Source organism: Rhipicephalus microplus, chromosome X, assembly GCF_043290135.1.
Source record: "Rhipicephalus microplus isolate Deutch F79 chromosome X, USDA_Rmic, whole genome shotgun sequence".
NCBI classification, from domain to species: domain Eukaryota; kingdom Metazoa; phylum Arthropoda; class Arachnida; order Ixodida; family Ixodidae; genus Rhipicephalus; species Rhipicephalus microplus.
The window spans coordinates 49780103-49799843 of record NC_134710.1 but is presented as its reverse complement, the minus strand read 5'-3'; the positions used below and the strand labels follow the sequence as shown (position 1 = coordinate 49799843).

At 43.9% G+C, this 19741-nt stretch overlaps 1 protein-coding gene across 1 annotated transcript; it reads right to left on the bottom strand.

Annotated features, from left to right (window-relative positions):
* Nucleotides 1-499: 499 nt before the first annotated feature.
* On the bottom strand, nt 500-18161 carry LOC142775178 (cell division cycle protein 23 homolog). Its single transcript, XM_075876522.1, has 5 exons — nt 17474-18161; nt 12884-13216; nt 6778-7241; nt 3725-3901; nt 500-2772 (listed from the first exon to the last, which is right to left on the bottom strand). Exons 1-5 carry the CDS (start codon nt 17861-17863, stop codon nt 2388-2390), a joined length of 1749 nt encoding a protein of 582 aa, XP_075732637.1. The 5' UTR covers nt 17864-18161; the 3' UTR covers nt 500-2387.
* Between the last annotated feature and the right edge of the window lie 1580 nt (nt 18162-19741).

Here is a 19741-nt window from a genome sequence, read left to right as displayed (position 1 = left end):
CCTCTCTGCCTCCTAATAAATTATCTTTCTCAGAACTTATAACAAACAGGGATAAAACTAATCTTCAGTTATAACAAAGCGACTGAGAAATTGGTGTGGCCATTCGTACTGTCCCAGGAATACATACGTTCATAAAGAATTCTCGCAAATGAAGCAATTTTCATGTCAGATGAAACTCCATTATCATGAGGTCTAACCAACTATGGCAGAATTCAGCATTTTTCTGTGTCTTTCTCATAACCACTGAACAGCAACAGACCAGAGGTGTAAAACAAGCCCTATCTGTGGATTCCAAATTGGACACATTATTGGCAGTCCACCTTCGTCAGCGATCGAAAATGGTTGAAAAGGGGATGTTGCTGAAGGCAACATTTTGACAAGAAGTGCCTTCATCAGCGTAAGTCCCCGCAGACCGTCAAGTTGTGGCTCAACAAAGGAACACTAGTTGGACGCCAAGATTGGAACGGTGTCTCAGAATGTGTGGACAGATGAACACAAGTTTTTCTAACAGATGAATTGGCTTTAGTGACAGTAAGCACAAAACCACGTTATTTAACCCATAATGGCACAAAAAAAACAATGTCTTTGCAACATGAGGTAAACAACATCATGATCAATGATAATATATATCCTGATATAACGTCTCGGATGTTTCCAACATAAAAAAGTTGCCTGGATCGTTACCCATTTCATCATCTCGCTGTTCAATTATATATTGCACATACGACAAACTTCATGCAAGAATGTAAGGACACCCACAATTCCATCTTCCCACACGACACAGCAACAGCTGGTGGTTGTGAATATATAGCATCTCAGTAAAATGAGTACTTTACCATTTTTTTTTTTTTCATTTTTTGCTGCAGTGAGCTCAAAGATTCAATGCCTGCCACGCTTCCCTTAGTTCCTTCAAATTTGATGTGTATATAATATTGATTATTACGTGGCAATCGCAGGCATCGATCCCCAACTAACCGTTTGCGAGTTTGGCTCTCTGAACAGCACGTCACGGCCAAATCACTTTCTCTTTCTGCAGCAACTCTAAGAACACGGACACACATTTGACCTGGAACAAATTTCCGCACATAGGAATATAACAGACTATGACCACCAAGAAGTTTTTCTGATCCAACCCTGAATGTTGGAAGTCTCAATAACAAGTGAATTCGCAAGAAAGCATGCACTTCCCTCCAGAGCATGATTCGTCTCCAACGAGAAATCGCATGCACAATGTCTCATCAGTCCATAATCCCGCACAATTGTCATCACAGTGCAAAACCAAATGAATCAAACAGACAATTAGGTCATGTAAATCAATGAGGACATTGCTGCATTTGTGTACAGTATTCTAATTGTTGTATAAATGTAAATAAATGTGGGCATAAAATCACCCTTTCAGTCGGTGCTATTCCATCGATGGAAAAGGCAATTGTTCTCCATTTCATTGTGTCATACATATTAACAAGCCCCATCGAAGGAAAAAAAACTGCCTTTCAATCTAAGTCACACTAAGTCAATTTACAGGTTTCAGCAATGCATCGACCGCTGCCGCCATCGTTCTTGTACCAGACAATTGAATAGGCGTCAGTGATTTACGACAGTAACGACTCCTCGAAGCATTAAGAGTAGGGGTGTGCAAATATTCGAAAGTTTCGAATATTCCTCGAATAATAAATTCACACTATTCGTATTCGATTCGAAAAAAGTGTATTCGAAAAGTTTGAATATTCGAATCACTTCGAATATTTGACAATATCGAATGTTTGATTGGATTATCATGCGGAAAATAACTCTTCTTTAATATTTCCGCTGGGTTCAGAGATATCCAAACGTTGCCCAGAGGGGCGACTAGCGTCAGAAGTGCACGGAGGCACTATGTCGGCCAGCGACGTTCAACAATCAGCAGCAAAGTTGACGTTCTTGTAAACGTATTGCACGCTTTTCTTATGCCGCCGTAACGTGCTGCACTACCACACGTTCACTATGCGGGACCTCGTGTGCAGGAACGAAGCTTAATCGTTGCCGCGTTGTCTCATCAAAACATCGCTTGATAACGCACGACCGTGCACCCGCGTGCTTCTTGTACCAGACAATTGAATAGGCGTCAGTGATTTACGACAGTAACGACTCCTCGAAGCATTAAGAGCCTCCCTCGCATTCGCGATGTCGCAGGTGACGAAGTCTTGTCCAAGTGGCACATCGAGTAATTCTCGTCGCCCCCATAATCACACATCCCATTTCCCGTGTCCCATCTGCGAGCTTTACACAGCGTGTGAAAGAATTAACAAAACGCAAGAATAAGAAAAATGATGAAACACAAGCGCTGTGTAAAGACGCACATGTCACCGGACTAGCCGCTGCCTCAGTTTTCATCTACACAACAGCGATCATTTGTTCGGAGTCCTGAAGTCGCCAATGTCCGTGACCTCGCAGACAAGCAAGTCTCGACCGGTGAGGAGCGACTCGTCGTCCTCTTCGTCCTCCTCGATTTGCATGTCCCCGCCTGCCAAGCCCTGTTCAAGGAGCACCCGGGCGTCCGTCACCTGCTTGAGCAGGCCCCGCGCTTCCTCCTTGGTCTCAGGAAACTCGGTGCACTTGTGCGCGTACTCATACGCCGCATCCAGGTCCTTCTGGGCCAGGTGGTGCCTGGCCAGGAAGCGGCAGGCGTGAGCCAGGTCCTCGCGGTCTGCCCGGTAGCACTGGCTCTCGCACTGCCGTACGTAGTCGGTGAATGCTGCGCAGGCCTGAGAAGAGTCGCAAAAGAGAGGTTCTCTATCTTTTCTTTAGTCACACAAGATTCGCAGCATCAACGGCATTATTGTGCTCGCACTAAAGCAAATCAGTCTTTTGGTTTGCAACCTCGCACAACAGTTCCCAGTCCCATAAAACCAACAAAAAGAAAGATTTAGGAAGGTCTGTCCCTGGTAGATACTCTTCATCTTGACACTCATGATCACTTCAGGATGACACATAATCCGGGACATGCAAATATAGAGATGCCATAATCCCAGTTTCATTCTCGCATATAAAGTCAAATAGCTTGAGACAAAATGTTTTTGCAGTGTTCATCTGAGGCCATTCCAAGGTTATTTTCATACATGTTGCGTTACCACTGCCCCCTGATACACCTTGGAACGCTTGAATGAATGCATTTCAAAGCTTTTACAGAATGGGATGAATCCCACAAGGAGCAGGCATACATCAGTAAAGACTTTATGTAAGGTTTAGGTTCGGCTTCTTTAACATTTCAAGATTTTTTCAACGAGTACTCCCTAATAACGATTTGCGACCTAAAATACAACTGACAGTTGAATAACGATCACTTTTACTGATTTATATCACTGGTATCTAGATTTATTCAAATCGGCCACCAAGCCTGCCATGTTTAGCACCGGGTTCGAATCCCGGCTGCGGCGGCTGCATTTCCGATGGAGGCGGAAATGTTGTAGGCCCGTGTGCTCAGATTTGGGTGCACGTTAAAGAACCCCAGGTGGTCTAAATTTCCGGAGCCCTCCACTACGGCGTCTCTCATAATCATATAGTGGTTTTGGGACGTTAAACCCCACATATCAATCAATGGGAGCAATTCACCTACAGATCGCGCCACAGTTGACCACCACTTTTTGGCCTTTGAAAATTCTTGGCACTGCCCCTTTAACTGTCGAGCAACAGTAACATGCAACCGTACGATGACAACGCAAAAGTGAACCACGCCTGTTCACACTCGCCGAGGCACTCATAGACACGCGCCAGCCTGAACAGGGCGAGCCCCTCAAAGTCACCGAGAGAGTGGGCCCGCCAGAAGCACTTTTTGGCCTCGTGGTGCTTGTCCAGCTTTTCGTACGCCTCGCCCAGTGCCACCATCATGCGCGAGTCAATGGGCCGCAACTCCTGTGCTTGCCTGCATGTTGCCCGTACACAGTCAAACCTCCTCCTTATAGCAAAGTTGCACCTTATAACCCTGTCACACGGGTAGTCTAGCCACAGTTAAGTACAACGGCTATTAAATCCAATGGCTGTTGTACCTAGTCACACAACAAACATAACTGCAGTTATTCTGCTACGTTTCTGTAAATGGAGGTAGGCAAGCTCTGTTAGCGTCGTAAACTGACAACATGGCGACCCCCTCGTCGAACAGGAGCCACTAGGCTCCAAGTGAATTATCCAGCCAGAAGCAAGTCAACTGGACTGTTGAGATGATGCAGATGTTGATACGCATTTTGGAAGATAAAGTGTGTGTACAAGTTATGTGTATAAGCACTGCCACGGAAGACTTGCTACTTTAATGAGTCTTGACAACGAGACACGTACCACGACGTGCGGCTACGCAGCTTGGTTGCTACCGGGTCGTTTCAAACGCAAAGCTACGGGTTAGAAACAAATCGTTTTTGCGCAGAATGGTGCTGTTCTTGAACTTGTGCAATCATTTGCTACTAATGGCACTATGCATTTTCAACGTCATCATTGACTAAAGTTAAAGCTATGTTTGTTATATGCATACAAGTTGGTCCGTGCTACAAGCGTGTGACAGCGCCTTTGTGTGGTTTACGGTAACTGCAGTTACGTCCGCTAAATGCAGTTGAGTATGACAGTGGTAAAGCTTACCTGTGTGACAAGGGTATTACATGAAAGTAAGTCCATTAAAACCAAAAATTTGTTATAAAGGTATATTCCTGACACTGTCTATACTGAAATAATATTCATTTACTTTGTTATAACGGATATTTTGTTATATCCGGGTTTCTTATATTGAAGTTTGAGTGTACAGTATACAGTCGACATCCACTAACTTGACATCTATCAACATCAGTCTGGCTATGCCAAACAGAAGGCGAAGGGCTCTTCCATGTTTCACCAATCAATGCGGTCCTGTGCTTGCTGACGCCTTGTTTTCTTTCGCAGGCTTCATAACCTTATCTTCCCACTCAACTTTCTGCTTGCTGCTCGCGTGCTTGCTTTCACTTGAAATGCATGTTACTTTCAATAACCAGTGGTTCTCATGATTTCATGCTACATGCTCTGCCCATGCCCAACTCTTCTTTCTGATTTTGAGTTAGATGTTCGTAACACCCGTTTGTTCCCTGACCTAATAATAATATCTGGAGTTTTACATGCTAAGGTTACCATATGATTATGAGAGATGCCGTTAGTGGAGCGCTGTGAAAATTTTGACCATCTGGTGTTTGTTAATGTGCACTGATGTCGCACATTACGTGAGCCTCTACCATTCGCCCTTCATTCAAAATGCGACCGCCGTGGCGAGGATCGACCCCGTGACCATCAGGCCAGCAGCCGAGCACCCTAACTACTACTCCCCCGCGCTAGATTGTTCCCTGATCCAGTTTATTTTCTTCCTGTCCCTGAAGGTTCCACCAATCATTTTTGTTTATATGGCTCACTGCACAGTCCTAAATTTTACTGCTACAAGACTAACAAAACTGGTTAGATTATCCGACAGATCGAATAATGCAAGAGACAGACAAGATATCGAAAGTCATTTCACAGTTGCCCCATTTGAACACATCTCCAAATAAAACATGCACCCATGTTTGATAGGTTAAAAAGTAGGAAATTAACATCATATTCGCATAGCAGGCTGTAGATTTCCAGCTTGTAGGCTATAGACTCTTGTCATTTCCGCTTGTGCAATCGAAAACTCTCAAAATGCAGCGAAATCACAAATTCATCGGGTACTCCAGTTTATTTATTTACATTTCACCTACATCGCCGTAAGGCATTTCATAGGGGAGGTACACATGAGTAATTTCACTACATAGTTTGCAATCTATACAATGGATACAACAAATACAACAACACTCAAAATATTAAAAAAAAAAAACACTCCAATAATGGTGAGCGTCACAAATTGCAAACAACGTCACAGTCATGCATTTGTAAACACCCACACGCTTCGAGACAACAAAACATTCTTAGTGGCAGTGATATTGTAGGCGTTGTTACAAGGAAGAAAAAAAGGATTCATAATAAGTTTCATTGAATATATCATACGGTAGACAGTTCCACACCTGTAATGTTTTTACAAAAAAAGAACTACCAAAAAAGTGGGTTTTGTAGGGGTATTTCAGTATTTTTCGTGAATGGTCTCATCGATTTGAGACGTTAGTTGGTGCAAACAGATAATCAAGAGGGTGAATGGCATTTCCATTGTAATAAATACAATGAAAAAACTTAAGACACAGTTTCTGCCTCCTTACCACCAGTGGCTCTCATTTCAATGTTATGTGAAATGGGGACGTATGGGGGGCGAAGGCATGGCAAAACAGAGTTCGAGACAATTCAAAACCTTTACTTTTTGTTTATGGACCTTTCGAGAGCATGTGCCCTAATGATGCCACATGAATTGCCATTTTGACATCACTAAGAGTGCAAAAAAAAGGGGGAGGAAACGCCAAGAAAGAAGAACCTGCTCAATTGTGTGTCATCAAAAGGCCCTAATGTTGCCACGGCATGCAAACACAGACACAAGGGAGTAGGCAAGACACCGTAAACGCTGCTTTCAAAGTATCAAACCTGCGGAAAAAAAGGTGAGGTGATGTATTTTATGGCCATGTTTCTCGCTCGAATAAAATAAGAATAATAGTAGCGCAGCGGTGGCGTGGTCCTTCGCAGGATTTCGGCGGCAACGTGAACGGCGTGACCAAGAATGGGCTGTGGCGGGTGCACAACTCTACCCTTGACTAAGGGACAATGTTACATGATGACGCCGTTGTAAGACACCATGACATCACGGGGCATGAAAGAGAACATTGAACTGACCTGTAATAGTAGAGGCAGTAGTTCGGCATCTTGAGTATCTCGTAGGTCTGGCCCAGACCGTACCAGGCCCGATAGTCTCGGCGGTTCACCTCGATGGCCTGCCGGTAGGACTGGATGGCGGCATTGGTGTTCTTCATCTCCATGTACTCGTGGCTCATGAGAGTCCACGCCGCGAAGTAGTTCGGGTTGAGCCGCAGCGCGCGGCGGAAGTAGAGGACGGCCTTCTCGTGCTGCGAGCGGAGCGAGTAGAAGTTGCCGATGAAGCAGCATGTCTCGGGCCTGTACTTGTCAATGGCGCACACGCTATGGGCCAGGTGGCTCAGCTCAACACGCAGCTCCTTGACGTAGAGCAGGTTGGAATAGATGTCCATGTTGTCCAGCCGGTACGGGTCAACCTTGCGCAGCTTCTGGAAGCACTCGATGGCCTTGTCGACTACCCGCATGTTGTGGTAGGCGATGGCGACCTGCGCCATCAAAAGTGCACAAATGCCACAATGTTACTCTTGCAGTGAAATCTAAATAAGGTAGAAGTTCAGGGGAAATATGGTAGCTTGAAGGGATTGAAAACACTTTGAATGCGGTGCTGTCACTGGAGTCAATGTTCCAACAAGCAGACTTGTCTCTTTCAAGGCTGCAATGGCCTATCTTAGAGCATGCATTTTCATGCTTCTACCTTCTCCTCCAGTTTAAATAGAGGAGGAAAGAAGTGCACAAAGGGGGTCGGTGAAGGGGGTGGTGTGGCGAAATCGGTGAGTCAAAAGGAAAGAAAAGCAGTAAGCAAAAATAAAAAAGAGAGTGGTTTGGGTGGTGTTGGGGGATTCGGAATGTAAGTGCGGAAGGGGAAGTAGCATGTTTGTCGAATTACAGGTTTCGAGTGTGAGCACCACCAGACAATGACTACTTCGTGGTGGTGATAACAGTTGAAAATTCCTAGATGTAAGGCATAATTCTCACTGCTTTTCAATGTCTATCTACCGTAATGGACAGCAGCCATTACGCCGGGGGGCAAGGCATCAGGTTTGACCTCATCAGGTTACGCAGCAGGCAAAGCATCGTTATTTGATGAAACAGGAAACAGCGCAAGACATGCGACAATGACACACAAACCAAGAGCTGACTTACAACCCGGGTCTGTCTGTGTTACTGCCCCTTCTTTCGCGCTGTTTTCTGTTTCCTTGAATATGCACCAACCGGCCCAAATAAGGACCCTAGTTCATCGCTATCACTAAGATCATTCGTTTGTTTGGAGGCTGCTAGGACTGCCAAGATGATGCTGAGCTGCAAAGTGGTTTGATGTCAAAATAAGAACATGGCGGAACAACATCAGTGCCACTGATGTCTCGAGGAAGCAAAATGCCCCGAATGCCTACGATGTCCACCACATCAATAATTTTCTGTTCAATTCGAGCATAGCTCGTGGTGACCACTGAAAGTGCGTAAACTGAACCTCCCGAGTGCTGTAGGTCACAGACGTAGTATTTTCTTAAAGCAGGGGTTGTCAAGCATGTTGGCCTCAGGGAACCCTGCTAGGCTCTGTTAAGTGCCACGGAACGCCATCTCTCCTCGCTTTTATGCAAGCATTTTTCATTCGATTCTCTCTACATTCACATTCACGTGCAATAAACTTTAAAATAAGCGTACATGAAAAACTGATCCACTGAAATGCAGCTACACTTGCTTTCCTTGCATTAGCGAATCGGCGCAAGGCTCAGGAACACTCGGGGCCAGCCATATGTCCACTGCTGGGTTTAGCCGATTCCTGTGCCTATTTTTACAGTAGGCTAGTGATGGGGATGCCTACTCACAAGTTACATTGTTGCAAAAAGACTAGACTACAGCATGTCCACTGCCTTATTTTCCTATCTTCAAACATAAGAAATGCGCATAGGAGTAATATAAGGCTTCAGAGATTCAAGTGCAACCTTAAACACGTGGCCCGTTTTCGGAGTACGGCTAGATAGCTGCTGGCAGGATTCATTGCACAGCACGCGCTCATTCTGTGCACTCTGTGTTCCGTGAAAGAAACACGGAACGCACAAGACCAGCGCTGCATGTTCCTTTTGTAATCGTCTCTACCATGCATCAACCATGCAAGCATTTCAACTAGTCCAGCTTTCTATTCTATTGCCTTCATCATCCAAAGCACCGGCATGTCAGCATGAACTTGGTCAACCATTTTACATACTTTGGCTGCATTAGCTCAAGAGAATTCTCTCATTTTTGATGTTGAAGTTGCTAGCTCTCTCTGAAGACATTGTAATCCATTTTTATTGTTTACTAGGGGTGTGCAAATAATAAATTTTTTAATATTAAATGCAAAACATTTCTTTACGTACTGCAAGCACTTTTGGCATCCGCCCGTCCATCTGTCTGTCTAGCTGCTTACGACTGGGTGCTCTCGTGATAACCCCCTTAACTTGGCATCAATCCAAATTAATATGGGAGGGCAAGATGGTTTGACCAATATAAAGCGCTAGTCAAAACTTGAATAATGTGACAATCCCATCACGTCCATCGTCAAACACTTCCTGTTAAACAGTGGCTCATACCTGTGGGCGCGCGTGTGCCACTGGTATGCACGTGTGTGCCACAGGTGACTGAAACTTAGTAACTCCCTGGGAAGGCGAAAACACACCTTGGTAATTTCAACAGATGAGCGTTAAGAAAAAGCTGACATCAGCAGGGTTGACCCAATGAACACATACAATAAATAACAGGGTCTCAGCAGGAATCGAACCCCAGCATTCTGCGTGTAAATAAAGTATTCTACCAAAGAGCCAAGCCAGGTCGAGGAACTACTTTTCAAATAGATCGCAATGTTTGTGAAATGTAAAAAAAAATGGGGGGGGGGGGGGGGGGGCAATTCAATTTTATAAACATTACATATCTACTATCATACAGCCGTCGTGTTGGGCTAACGTCAATTCTAGTTAGGTATCATTTGCTGAAGTTGATTTATGTAGCAGTGTCCAGGGCTATCATCTTCTAGAGCACCAGCACTTCATATCAGCTTGTTGCTTCTGGTGTTGCTCATACTCGTGTTCCTGTTGGCATCGTTGTGCAAGTGCAAACAACTTGTTATGTAAGCATCTGCAACTGTTCAACATATGTCTGTGTGTGCAACATTTATACATATATTTAGCATCATTTCATGAAGTGTCCCTCAATAAAAAAATTACAATGCAGTCACCTTCCCTACAAATGCTTCACATAACGTATATTTCCAAGGTATGCAGGATCTGCCAAATTTTTTTTAATAGTGTTTGCTATTCGATTTGCACCAGAATTTCACTATTCAAACTTCCTGAGGACAAATACACTTAACGTTCAAAGTGACCCCATCTGATTTTCAATATGTGTCGCCCCGTCTCCCTCTCGAAACTACAGCAAGGTTATCTTTCAAGCTCTACCACGGCCGCAAATCTATTCACTCAAAAAAAACACTCGTTCCAACGTGGAGATGATATAAGAGGCAGAGAGGTAGGGGGGCTCAATTAATGCCGTTTTGAACTGGAAATTTGCACAGGATTTTTTTATCGTCCAAAATTTCAGACAGTCGTATACACGGATGTCCAAATGGCAGATTTGGAAAGGGAGCGCACTCTTGTCCACCACGTGAGTTGGGCTTCCACAGAAGTTCAAAAGAGTTAGGAAATGGCTGAAGGCATAGCGTCTTAGCCTTTTGCCTGTTGAGTGTTTTCGGCAACAAATAGTTGTACCAAGTCACGTAAATAAATACAAATCTACCTCTTTATTGCCTCACTCTAGCTAATTAAGACAACTATGAAACACCACAATTCAATGTTGCTATTTCATAAAAATATGCTGAGGCATCCTCTCCAGTTTCTCTTTCTTCCATTTTGCTACACAGTTTCAAATATTCTAGGAATATTCGAAAAATGTTCAATCACACTTTCCTATTCAAGTTCACTTCACAGCTAAAATTTTCCTATGTGCACACCTCTAATTTTCATTTGTCAAGGATTATGCAGGCCCTACCTCATGTGGTTGAAACTTGTGACACCAGTGTGCAAACTTCAAATCAATGTCACCATATGCCTTTTCTTGGGATAAAAGTGGTACTTTTGGTACTTTGGAAAGGCAACTTAAGGGGAGACATGGCACTTGAAAAAACTTTTAGTTTCTTGATCAATTATGAAACATGGCAAGTGTATGTATATATGTGTGATGATTTCAAATGTGGAATTATTTTTTTCTTGTGTTTAGTGCAGTTTTTAAAATAATTAATATTTACTGTGCCTCTTGGAGAGTAAGCTTTTGTCTAAACTAAGGATATTATGAAGTAAATAAGCATATCAAACTAATCTGGAATCAAAAAAGATTGCAGTGCAACAAAAAATGAATGTTCTAAACCAACTAGAAGAGAAGTTATGGAATGTTGAACAGCTGCCAGTGAAATTCTAGCTTGAAATTGACTTGCACACAAATGTTCAACATAGCATAACTTTTGTTCAAATTGATTTAGAACATCCATTTTTGTTGCACTGCACACAGTCCTGATTCGAGATTAGTGTGATATGTACACTTACTTGGTAGCTCTCTCAGTTTAAAAAAAATCTTGCTCCCCAAAAGGCACACGAAATATCCTGTATTTTAGAAACTACACCTTGTACAAGAAAAATATTTGGTTATTTAATGACAGCACACATATATGCATAAGCTCACCAAGTTTAATAAAATTCAATCAAGAAATAAAAACTTTTTTTTAAGAGCAGTGCCTCTCCTAATAATATCATGGAAATCGTTTTTCTATTCACTATCCCCTTAAAGGGGCCCTGCAACACTTTTTGAGCATGGTCAGAAAATGCTGCCCATCGGTAGTAGAGGCTTCCAAGAACACGCGAGCCAAATGTAATAGCGCAGCACGCGACCTGGAATTCGCAACAAATTGTCAAAGTCAGCTAAATATTACTTTCTCTTCCCTCGACAAATCACGGAATATGCCTAAAAGTCAAACATATATGACCCATCTATCAGCCATTGGCTGATTTCAACATGGCGCACTCAGTTCTCACTTGTCCACACATGCACGCGCGATCGCAGTGAAAAAGCCACGTATTCGATGAAAAAGAAAAAAGTGCTCAAGGTCACAAGGCGAGCGTGACGTTTTTTGTTTGCCCCTCCCATCCCTCTCTGCTTAGCTTCCAGCGCTTTCGTCGAGATTAGAGAAAAGAGAATGCGATTGCAGAATGTGACAAATATTTGTAACTCTGCTCGTACTGGACGGATTCTTAAAATTTTTGCGGCATTGAATCTGAAAGGCAATAGGCTTTTCCAGTGTATTAATTCCACGGTTACTCAAAAAAGTGTTTCAGGGCCCCTTCAAAGCATTTCAAACCTGAGCCTGAGAGAGTACTGAAACGAATTTTAAATATTTTCTGATTGTTATGCTAAATAAAAGCACTAACATAGAAAACCCTGAAAAGAGCACTGTAGTGACTGGGAATACGTCCACTATATTTTATACCACTACCTTGAAAAAATACTTTCACCATTGTGGGGGCGGCTCTTACGTGATGTGTCATTGCAGTGTGATGCAGTGGGGAGACAGCCATTTGCCACGTACTACCGGCAGATCTGTCATGTGCTCGTGCTGTATGTAAACAACGATGAGTGATTTGTCATCCAGTGACCCCCGACAGTCACTTCTGCGGTTAGGCTGCATTCAAGGCGAAGAGTTCGCAAGCTCAGTGGTACTGTGTTGGCTCAGTGAACTAATGTCTATAGCAATGGGGCTGGCTTGCTGAGGCTCAGCGACAAGAACTTTAATATGAAAGCAAAATGTTTTATACACATTTTCTTAATACGGTGCGTGGAAAGCAGTGACACTGCACACTGAGGAAAATGAAAAGCGTTCCTTTCGAGACATCTCAAAATTGTGTCAGTATGCCTTTGAAGCTAACTGCCGCTCCTTGTGCTGACCTATGCCATGAAGTCGAGACGTCTCAAAGTTGTGTCAGTATGCCTTTGAAGCTAACTGCCGCTCCTTGTGCTGACCTATGCCATGAAGTGCTGACCTGAGGTACTGACCTAAGTACCATGAGGTGCTGACCTGCTCCAGGAGATGCTGACCTGAGGTACTAACCTGTGCCATAAGGTACGTGCGCTCAAGGAAGGGTCCCTTCTGCAGCTGCTCGTATGTCTCAAGCACCTCCTCACTGAGCTGCAACTCGAGGTAGGTGTGGCCGAGGAAGAACTGCTTCATCCAATGGTCGGGCAGAACGAGGCTTCGCAGGTGGTCGCAGTCAGCCACCATTGAGGACAGCTCCAGCCAGGCACCGCAGTGCAGGGGCTCGGCTTGCACAGCCTCGACGAAGACGTCGATAGCTTGCTGCCGCAGCTGGAGCCGCTTGAGGACCACGCCATAGATGTAGAGGCAGAAGCCGTCCAGCTTGGGCCGCAGGGCCCTCAACTCAGCCTGTGGGCAAGAAGCAAAGAGAAGAAGCCCAAAACACCCTCGATGATGTCAAACCCTTTAAGACACCACGAATGAAGAACTGTCTGTAAATGTGTCCAACTAAAACATTACTTCAATTATGATAATTATTAGGGTTGTATATGCTAAAACACAATGTTATTATGAGGCATGCCTTAGTGGAAGGCTCTAGAAATTGTGACCATCTGGTGTTCTTTAACGTGCACTGATGTCGCACAATACAAGGGTCTCTAGCGTTTTATCCCCATATAAACGCAACTTCTGCAGCCAGAATCAAACACGCGACTTAAGGTTACTTCAAGACACTCAATATTTTATTGATAAAATATAAACTAATGCTATAATACATTGGTTTGCATGACGTATAGTAATTCATCTGAAGAAAATTGTAATTTAATATCTATTTCTTCCGAGATCTAAGACAACGATGGCAAGGAATGTATAGCGGATGTCATTACAAGTAACTGTAATGTAAATGTGAAGAAAGAAAAGTACGAAAGGATAAGTAGCCATGCGCGGGAACCAATATTCGAATAATGCATCCGATGCTCCACCAACTAAGCTACTATGACGGCTATCCCCACGTCCATTTTATGAGATATACATGTGCATTGAGCTAGCACTGAGAGGGAAAGTACAGGAATTCAGAGTGTCGCTGCAGAACAGGTACTCGGCTCTTAGTGAGAAAACCAACCTTAGCGTAGATACAATGAATGATAATCTGACGAGTATTATTACGGAGTGTGCAGTGGAAGTTGGAGGCAGGGTAGTTAGACAGGACACTGGCAAGCTTTCCCAGGAAACAAAGAACCTAGATAAGAAGCGTCAAATCATGAAAGTGTCAAGTACAACAGACAAAATAGAACTGGCAGAGCTTTCGAAGTTGATTAATAGACGTAAGGTATGCGATGTAAGAAGGTATAACAAGGAGAGAATTGAACACGCTCTGAAAAACGGAGGAAGCGTCAGAGCAGTGAAGAGAAAACTTGGGATAGGCAAAGTCGGATGTATGCACTAAGGGACAAAGAAGGCAAAATAACTACCAATATGGATAGGATAGTTAAAATAGCGGAGGAGTTTTATAGAGATCTTTGCAGTAGCCGAGACAACCACGACCTTAATACTATAAGAACTAGCAGTAACCCAGATGACACCCCACCATTAATAATAGAAGAAGTCAGAAAAGCTTTGGAGAGCATGCAAAGAGGCAAAGCTGCTGGTGAGGATGAGGTAACATCAGATCTGCTGAAAGAGGGAGGACAGATTGTGTTAGAAAAACTAGCCACCCTGTTTACGAGGTGTCTCCCGACGGGAAGAGTACCAGAGTCTTGAAAGAACGCTAACATCATCTTAATACATAAGAAAGGAGATGACAAAGACTTGAAGAATTACAGGCCGATCAGCTTGCTCTTTGTAGTATACAAGCTATTTACAAAGGTAATTGCTAACAGAGTAAAGAAAACATTAGAATTCAGTCAACCAAAGGAACAAGCAGGGTTTCGAACAGGCTACTATCATACTATCAGTCAGGTAATAGAAAAATGCTCAGAGTATAACCAACCACTATACATAGCCTTCATAGATTACGAGAAGGCGTTTGATTCAGTAGAAATATCAGCCGTCATGCAGACACTGCGGAATCAGGGCGTAGATGAAGTATATATAAACATTCTGGAAGAAATCTACAGGGGATCAACTGCTACCATAGTGCTTCATAAAGAAAGCAACAGAATACCAATCAAGAAGGGTGTAAGGCAGGGGGACACAACCTCCCCAATGCTATTTACCGCGTGCTTACAGGAGGCTTTCAGAAGCCTAGAATGGGAACAGTTAGAAATAAGAGTTAATGGAGAATACCTTAGTAACCTGCGCTTCGCCGATGACATTGCATTGCTGAGTAACTCAGGGGACGAATTGCAACTCATGATTACGGAGTTAGACAGGGAGAGCAGAATGGTGGGTCTTAAAATGAATCTGCAGAAAACGAAAGTAATGTACAACGACCTCGGAAAGGAGCAGCGCTTCGAGATAGGTAATAGTGCACTTGAAGTTGTAAAAGACTATGTCTACTTAGGGCAGGTAATAACCGCAGAGCCAAATCACGAGATTGAAGTAACTAGAAGAATAAGAATGGGGTGGAGCACATTCGGCAAGCACTCTCAAATTATGACAGGTAGATTACCACTATCCCTCAAGAGGAAGGTATATAACAGCTGTATCTTGCCGGTACTTAGCTATGGAGCAAAAACCTGGAGACTTACAAAGATGGTTCAGCTTAAATTGAGGACGACACAGCGAGCAATGGAAAGAAAAATGGTAGGCGTAACCTTAAGAGACAAGAAGAGAGCAGAGTGGATTAGGGGACAAAAGGGGGTTAAGGATATCATAGTTGAAATAAAGAAGAGGAAATGAACATGGGCCGGGCATGTAGCCCGTAGACAGGATAACCGCTGATCATTAAGGATAACAAACTGGATTCCCAGAGAAGGGAAGCGGGTTAGGGGGAGACAGAAGGTTAGGTGGGCAGATGAGATTAAGAAGTTTGCGGGTATAAATTGGCAGCAGCAAGCACAGGACCGGGTTAACTGGCGGAACATGGAAGAGGCCTTTGTCCTGCAGTGCACGTAGTCAGGCTGATGATGATGACATGTGCATTGAACGCAGGAGCATTAATTAGTGCCTCCGGTAACCATGGTGGTGAGTGCGGACGAGTCTTTTTCTGCCTATAGGCATCGCGTAGCATGTGATCTTATTACGAGCTAATAGCTGACGAGCCCGTAGTAAGATCACTTGCTACGTGAAGAACAGAACAGCAAAGCTAGACAAGGACAGGTATGAAAAAAGAGCCTTTCTTGCTTCCCTTCCAACTTTAGGTCACCAATCTGCACCGTGTCATGCTTTTAAGGACAACGCGGGTAATATGAAGAGCACATCAATCTACATTCATGAAAGTTGTAGCATCTTGAGTCCGTAATATTGCAGCAGCACCGTCCGGGAGTAGAACGAACGACTATTATTATTGGCAGCAGCATCAAGAAGTAGTTGAACGCGATGGGAGAGACAGAGTTAAGGAAGCGCCACCAGCGCATTCATTTCACAGCCGGCACTATGTGGCCAGTTAGAAAAGGAGCTTTGTTAATGGACAGTTAACTTTACATTAGGATCAGCCACTTTTTGGTAGTTTATTTTCTTCTCTCATATTCTTCGTGTAACCAAGACAAATGCACATATAACTCAACGACCGTCCAAAAGTCATTTTTACGATTCGACAGCAGTGCCATTGAACTTTCCATGCTTATGTAGAAAATGTATGATACACACTACAGTGAAATCATTTTCTAACCTACAGCACATGTTCATATATTTCTTTATGCTACATTTCTGACGTGAATGAAAGTTCAGAATTTGCTGGTTCAAATGGACTTGATCCCTGCCGCAGCAGTCAGATTTCAATTCACGCTTAACAACCCCACATAAACAAAGTTTCTGAAGACCTCTACTATGACGTCTCCTATAGCCCGGGCTACTTTGGGACGCTGAACCCCATAAACCAGTAGTCATGAACCAAGAAGAACACAGCCACGGACTTAAATGGTTTCATTCAGTCTACAGAATACCTTTTCCAAGATGCTGTGTTTTGGAACACATCGGAGAACAGCGTCTCTTGAACACTTCCAGATTGCATCCAGCAACGAAGAATAAGCTCAGGTGTACATTTTCAAATAACCTTTTAATTAAGACAGCGAGAGGCCACAAAGAGATAAACTCATGTTGGCAGTCCAAAAACTCGCTTTAGGTCATACTGTCAGCTGCTTTACCATTATCTACGATGGAGGCGAAAATGCTGTAGACCGGTGTGCTCAGATTTAGGTGAACGTCAAAGAATCCCAGGTGGTCGAAATATCCGGAGCCCTCCACTACGGCATCTCTTATAATCATGGTGGTTTTAGGACGTTAAACCCCACATATCTATCTTTGCCATGATCTATCACTCCCAGCAGGCAGCAGTCTATCACAGCTGCTAGCACAGCATCAGAACACAATTTGTCATACGCCGAATGAGTCTTACACTGACACAAGACGAACAACCCACGAGTAATAAGGCTAAATAAACCATAATACACCAACAACGATCATCGGTGCACAGTCTGACACCGGTAAACGCACTAACAGACGCAAGCGCCGTTGACACGAATGCGGCAAGTTAGCACGTCGCAACGACGAAAAACGAGTACACACCTGCAGGTCTTTGAGCTCCTGGCTCGCCCCGCGGTCCGTAGCCGTGATCGGCTCGACGGTGTCGTCCAGTCGCTTTTTCTCGTCCGAGAGGTACCTGGCGTAGTAGTGGAGAAACCGCGTCGTCCCACTGGCGTTCTTAGTGAAGTACGCGACGCGGTCGTACTCCTGGAGGTCCAGGTAGCTCTTGGCGAGGAAGTACGAGTCGTCCAAGTCGTCGTCGTGGTCGGACGCCGCCTGGTCCGGCGGACTCGCCTCGACATCACGCAGGGCGTACGCGAGCTCGGACGCCCACTTTGCGCTCTGTCGCAGTCCTCGCAGAGCGCAATCGCGCCGAGAGCGTAGCAAATCACGCTTAATCACGGGGAAGTCTAAATTCAAACATTGCGACATGCTAGAGAGCGCAGAACGGCTGTGCGAAATGAATTTTCTTCTTTCACTATAGTCAAAATCAGCGGCTTAGCTTCTTAGTAACACTACCCGCCGCCACAAAACACTGTCGCTGTCGTCGCTAACGAGGTTAGTTTTAAAAATTGTCTCCTGGGGTTAATTAAGCGTGTTTTGAAAGCACTGTGTCACGGTTATTAGTGACAGCAGACAATAAATATAAAAACTTTTATGTGGTTTATGCAATAAATATGATATAAGTAAGAAGAAACTAAAGTTGACGAAGAGGTAACTTGCTGCCAGCGGGAACATTTAAAAAGCTGCCCAAATGTTTCGTGCAGGGCTAACAGTTTTTGAGGGTGAAGCTTGATCATGATGAAGTATCAGCGTAAATCATAGAAGGGCTCTTGGGCTCAAGCTGGGGCGACACCCCTTCCAAGTTTCATATATTTGAATTACTATATATATATATATGTATAGATATATATATATATATATATATAAATAAGGGAAAGAAGTGTATACCTAAGGGCTCGTTTTCCGTGTTTTTAACACAATAATAATGAGATATAACAGACAGTAATGCCAAGGAATGTACAGGGGAAGTTATTAACATTAATGGAATGTAAATAAGAAGAAAGAAAAGTGGATGAAAAAATTACCAACTGTAAGCAGGAATCGAACCTACGACCTTCGAATTACGCGTTCGATGCTCTAACCACTGAGCTATTACAGCGGCACTCCCTCCATCCACTTTTTTGGGTTTTATCTGTGAATTTTTAGAAGTAGGAGCGACAGTCAGCGCCATCTATAAGCCAAACAACGAGTGTGAAAACACTCTTATGCGCATGTTTGGCGTCACGTAGCACGTGAACTTATTATATATATATATATATATATATATTGTGGTGAAGCCTTCGAACAGAGCGCTTCTTGTTCATCGCTGCTGTAATGTGTTCCGTCTTTTATTAACGGGTTATTTGTAGCCCAAGGTAAATGACTTTTCGGATTGATTGATTGATTGATTTGTGGGGTTTAACGTCGCAAAACCACCATATGATTATGAGAGACGCCGTAGTGGAGGGCTCCGAAAATTTTGACCACCTGGGGTTCTTTAACGTGCACCCAAATCTGAGCACACGGGCCTCGACATTTCCGCCTCCATCGGAAATGCAGCCGCCGCAGCCGGGATTTGAACCCGCGACCTGCGGGTCAGCAGCCGAGTACCTTAGCCACTAGACCACCGCGGCGGGGCATGACTTTTCGGATTACTTCTTAGCTTTGAGATAGTCGTATGACCAAAGATAGTATGTGCAAAGCTGCGAGGAATCTGTGTTCGTGCAGCAGTCTGTAAAGGAGGATCTCTCAGCTGAAATGGCCGTTTGCAAATAGGTGCTCACGATATTCTCCAAGCCACGTGACCATGGCCACGTGACCATGACACATTACTTAGTTTCAGTTTATTAAGCATTTTATTCACAAAATCGTGGACAAAAAAAAACACGCAAGGATGAGAGCAATAAACTGCTATGTTAGCAGCTTTTTTACTGAAGATGGCGTCGTTCCGTAGAACTTCGATTCCGAATTTGGTTATCGTTTTGCCGCCCACAGGATATATAATCGAGGCATCACAATTGATCGGACTATGTACTTTTCCAAAGGGGCACACCGCCGATATTAGCGCTTTTATATACGGGTAGGGCTTCGTGTTCTTGGATAAATCTGAAAAAAAAATCTTATTAATACTCGCCGGTAAAATTTCTGGTGACTCGGATTTATCCAAAAAAATTGCCCGCAGCTTCCCTCGGGGGAACACTGAGGAGGATGCGGAGCATATAATTGGTTAACGGGGTGTTAAAGTGCGACTTACTTGGGTCGATGGCT

Excerpts from the sequence above, each read along its gene's own strand:
- LOC142775178 (XM_075876522.1), bottom strand. The coding sequence starts at position 17,863 with ATGTCGCAATGTTTGAATTTAGACTTCCCCGTGATTAAGCGTGATTTG. Across the intron at positions 13,217-17,473 it reads AGGAGCTCAAAGACCTGCAG|GCTGAGTTGAGGGCCCTGCG; the intron begins GTGTGTACTCGT and ends TCTTGCCCACAG. Across the intron at positions 2,773-3,724 it reads GTCTATGAGTGCCTCGGCGA|AGAACCTCTCTTTTGCGACT; the intron begins GTGTGAACAGGC and ends AAGAAAAGATAG.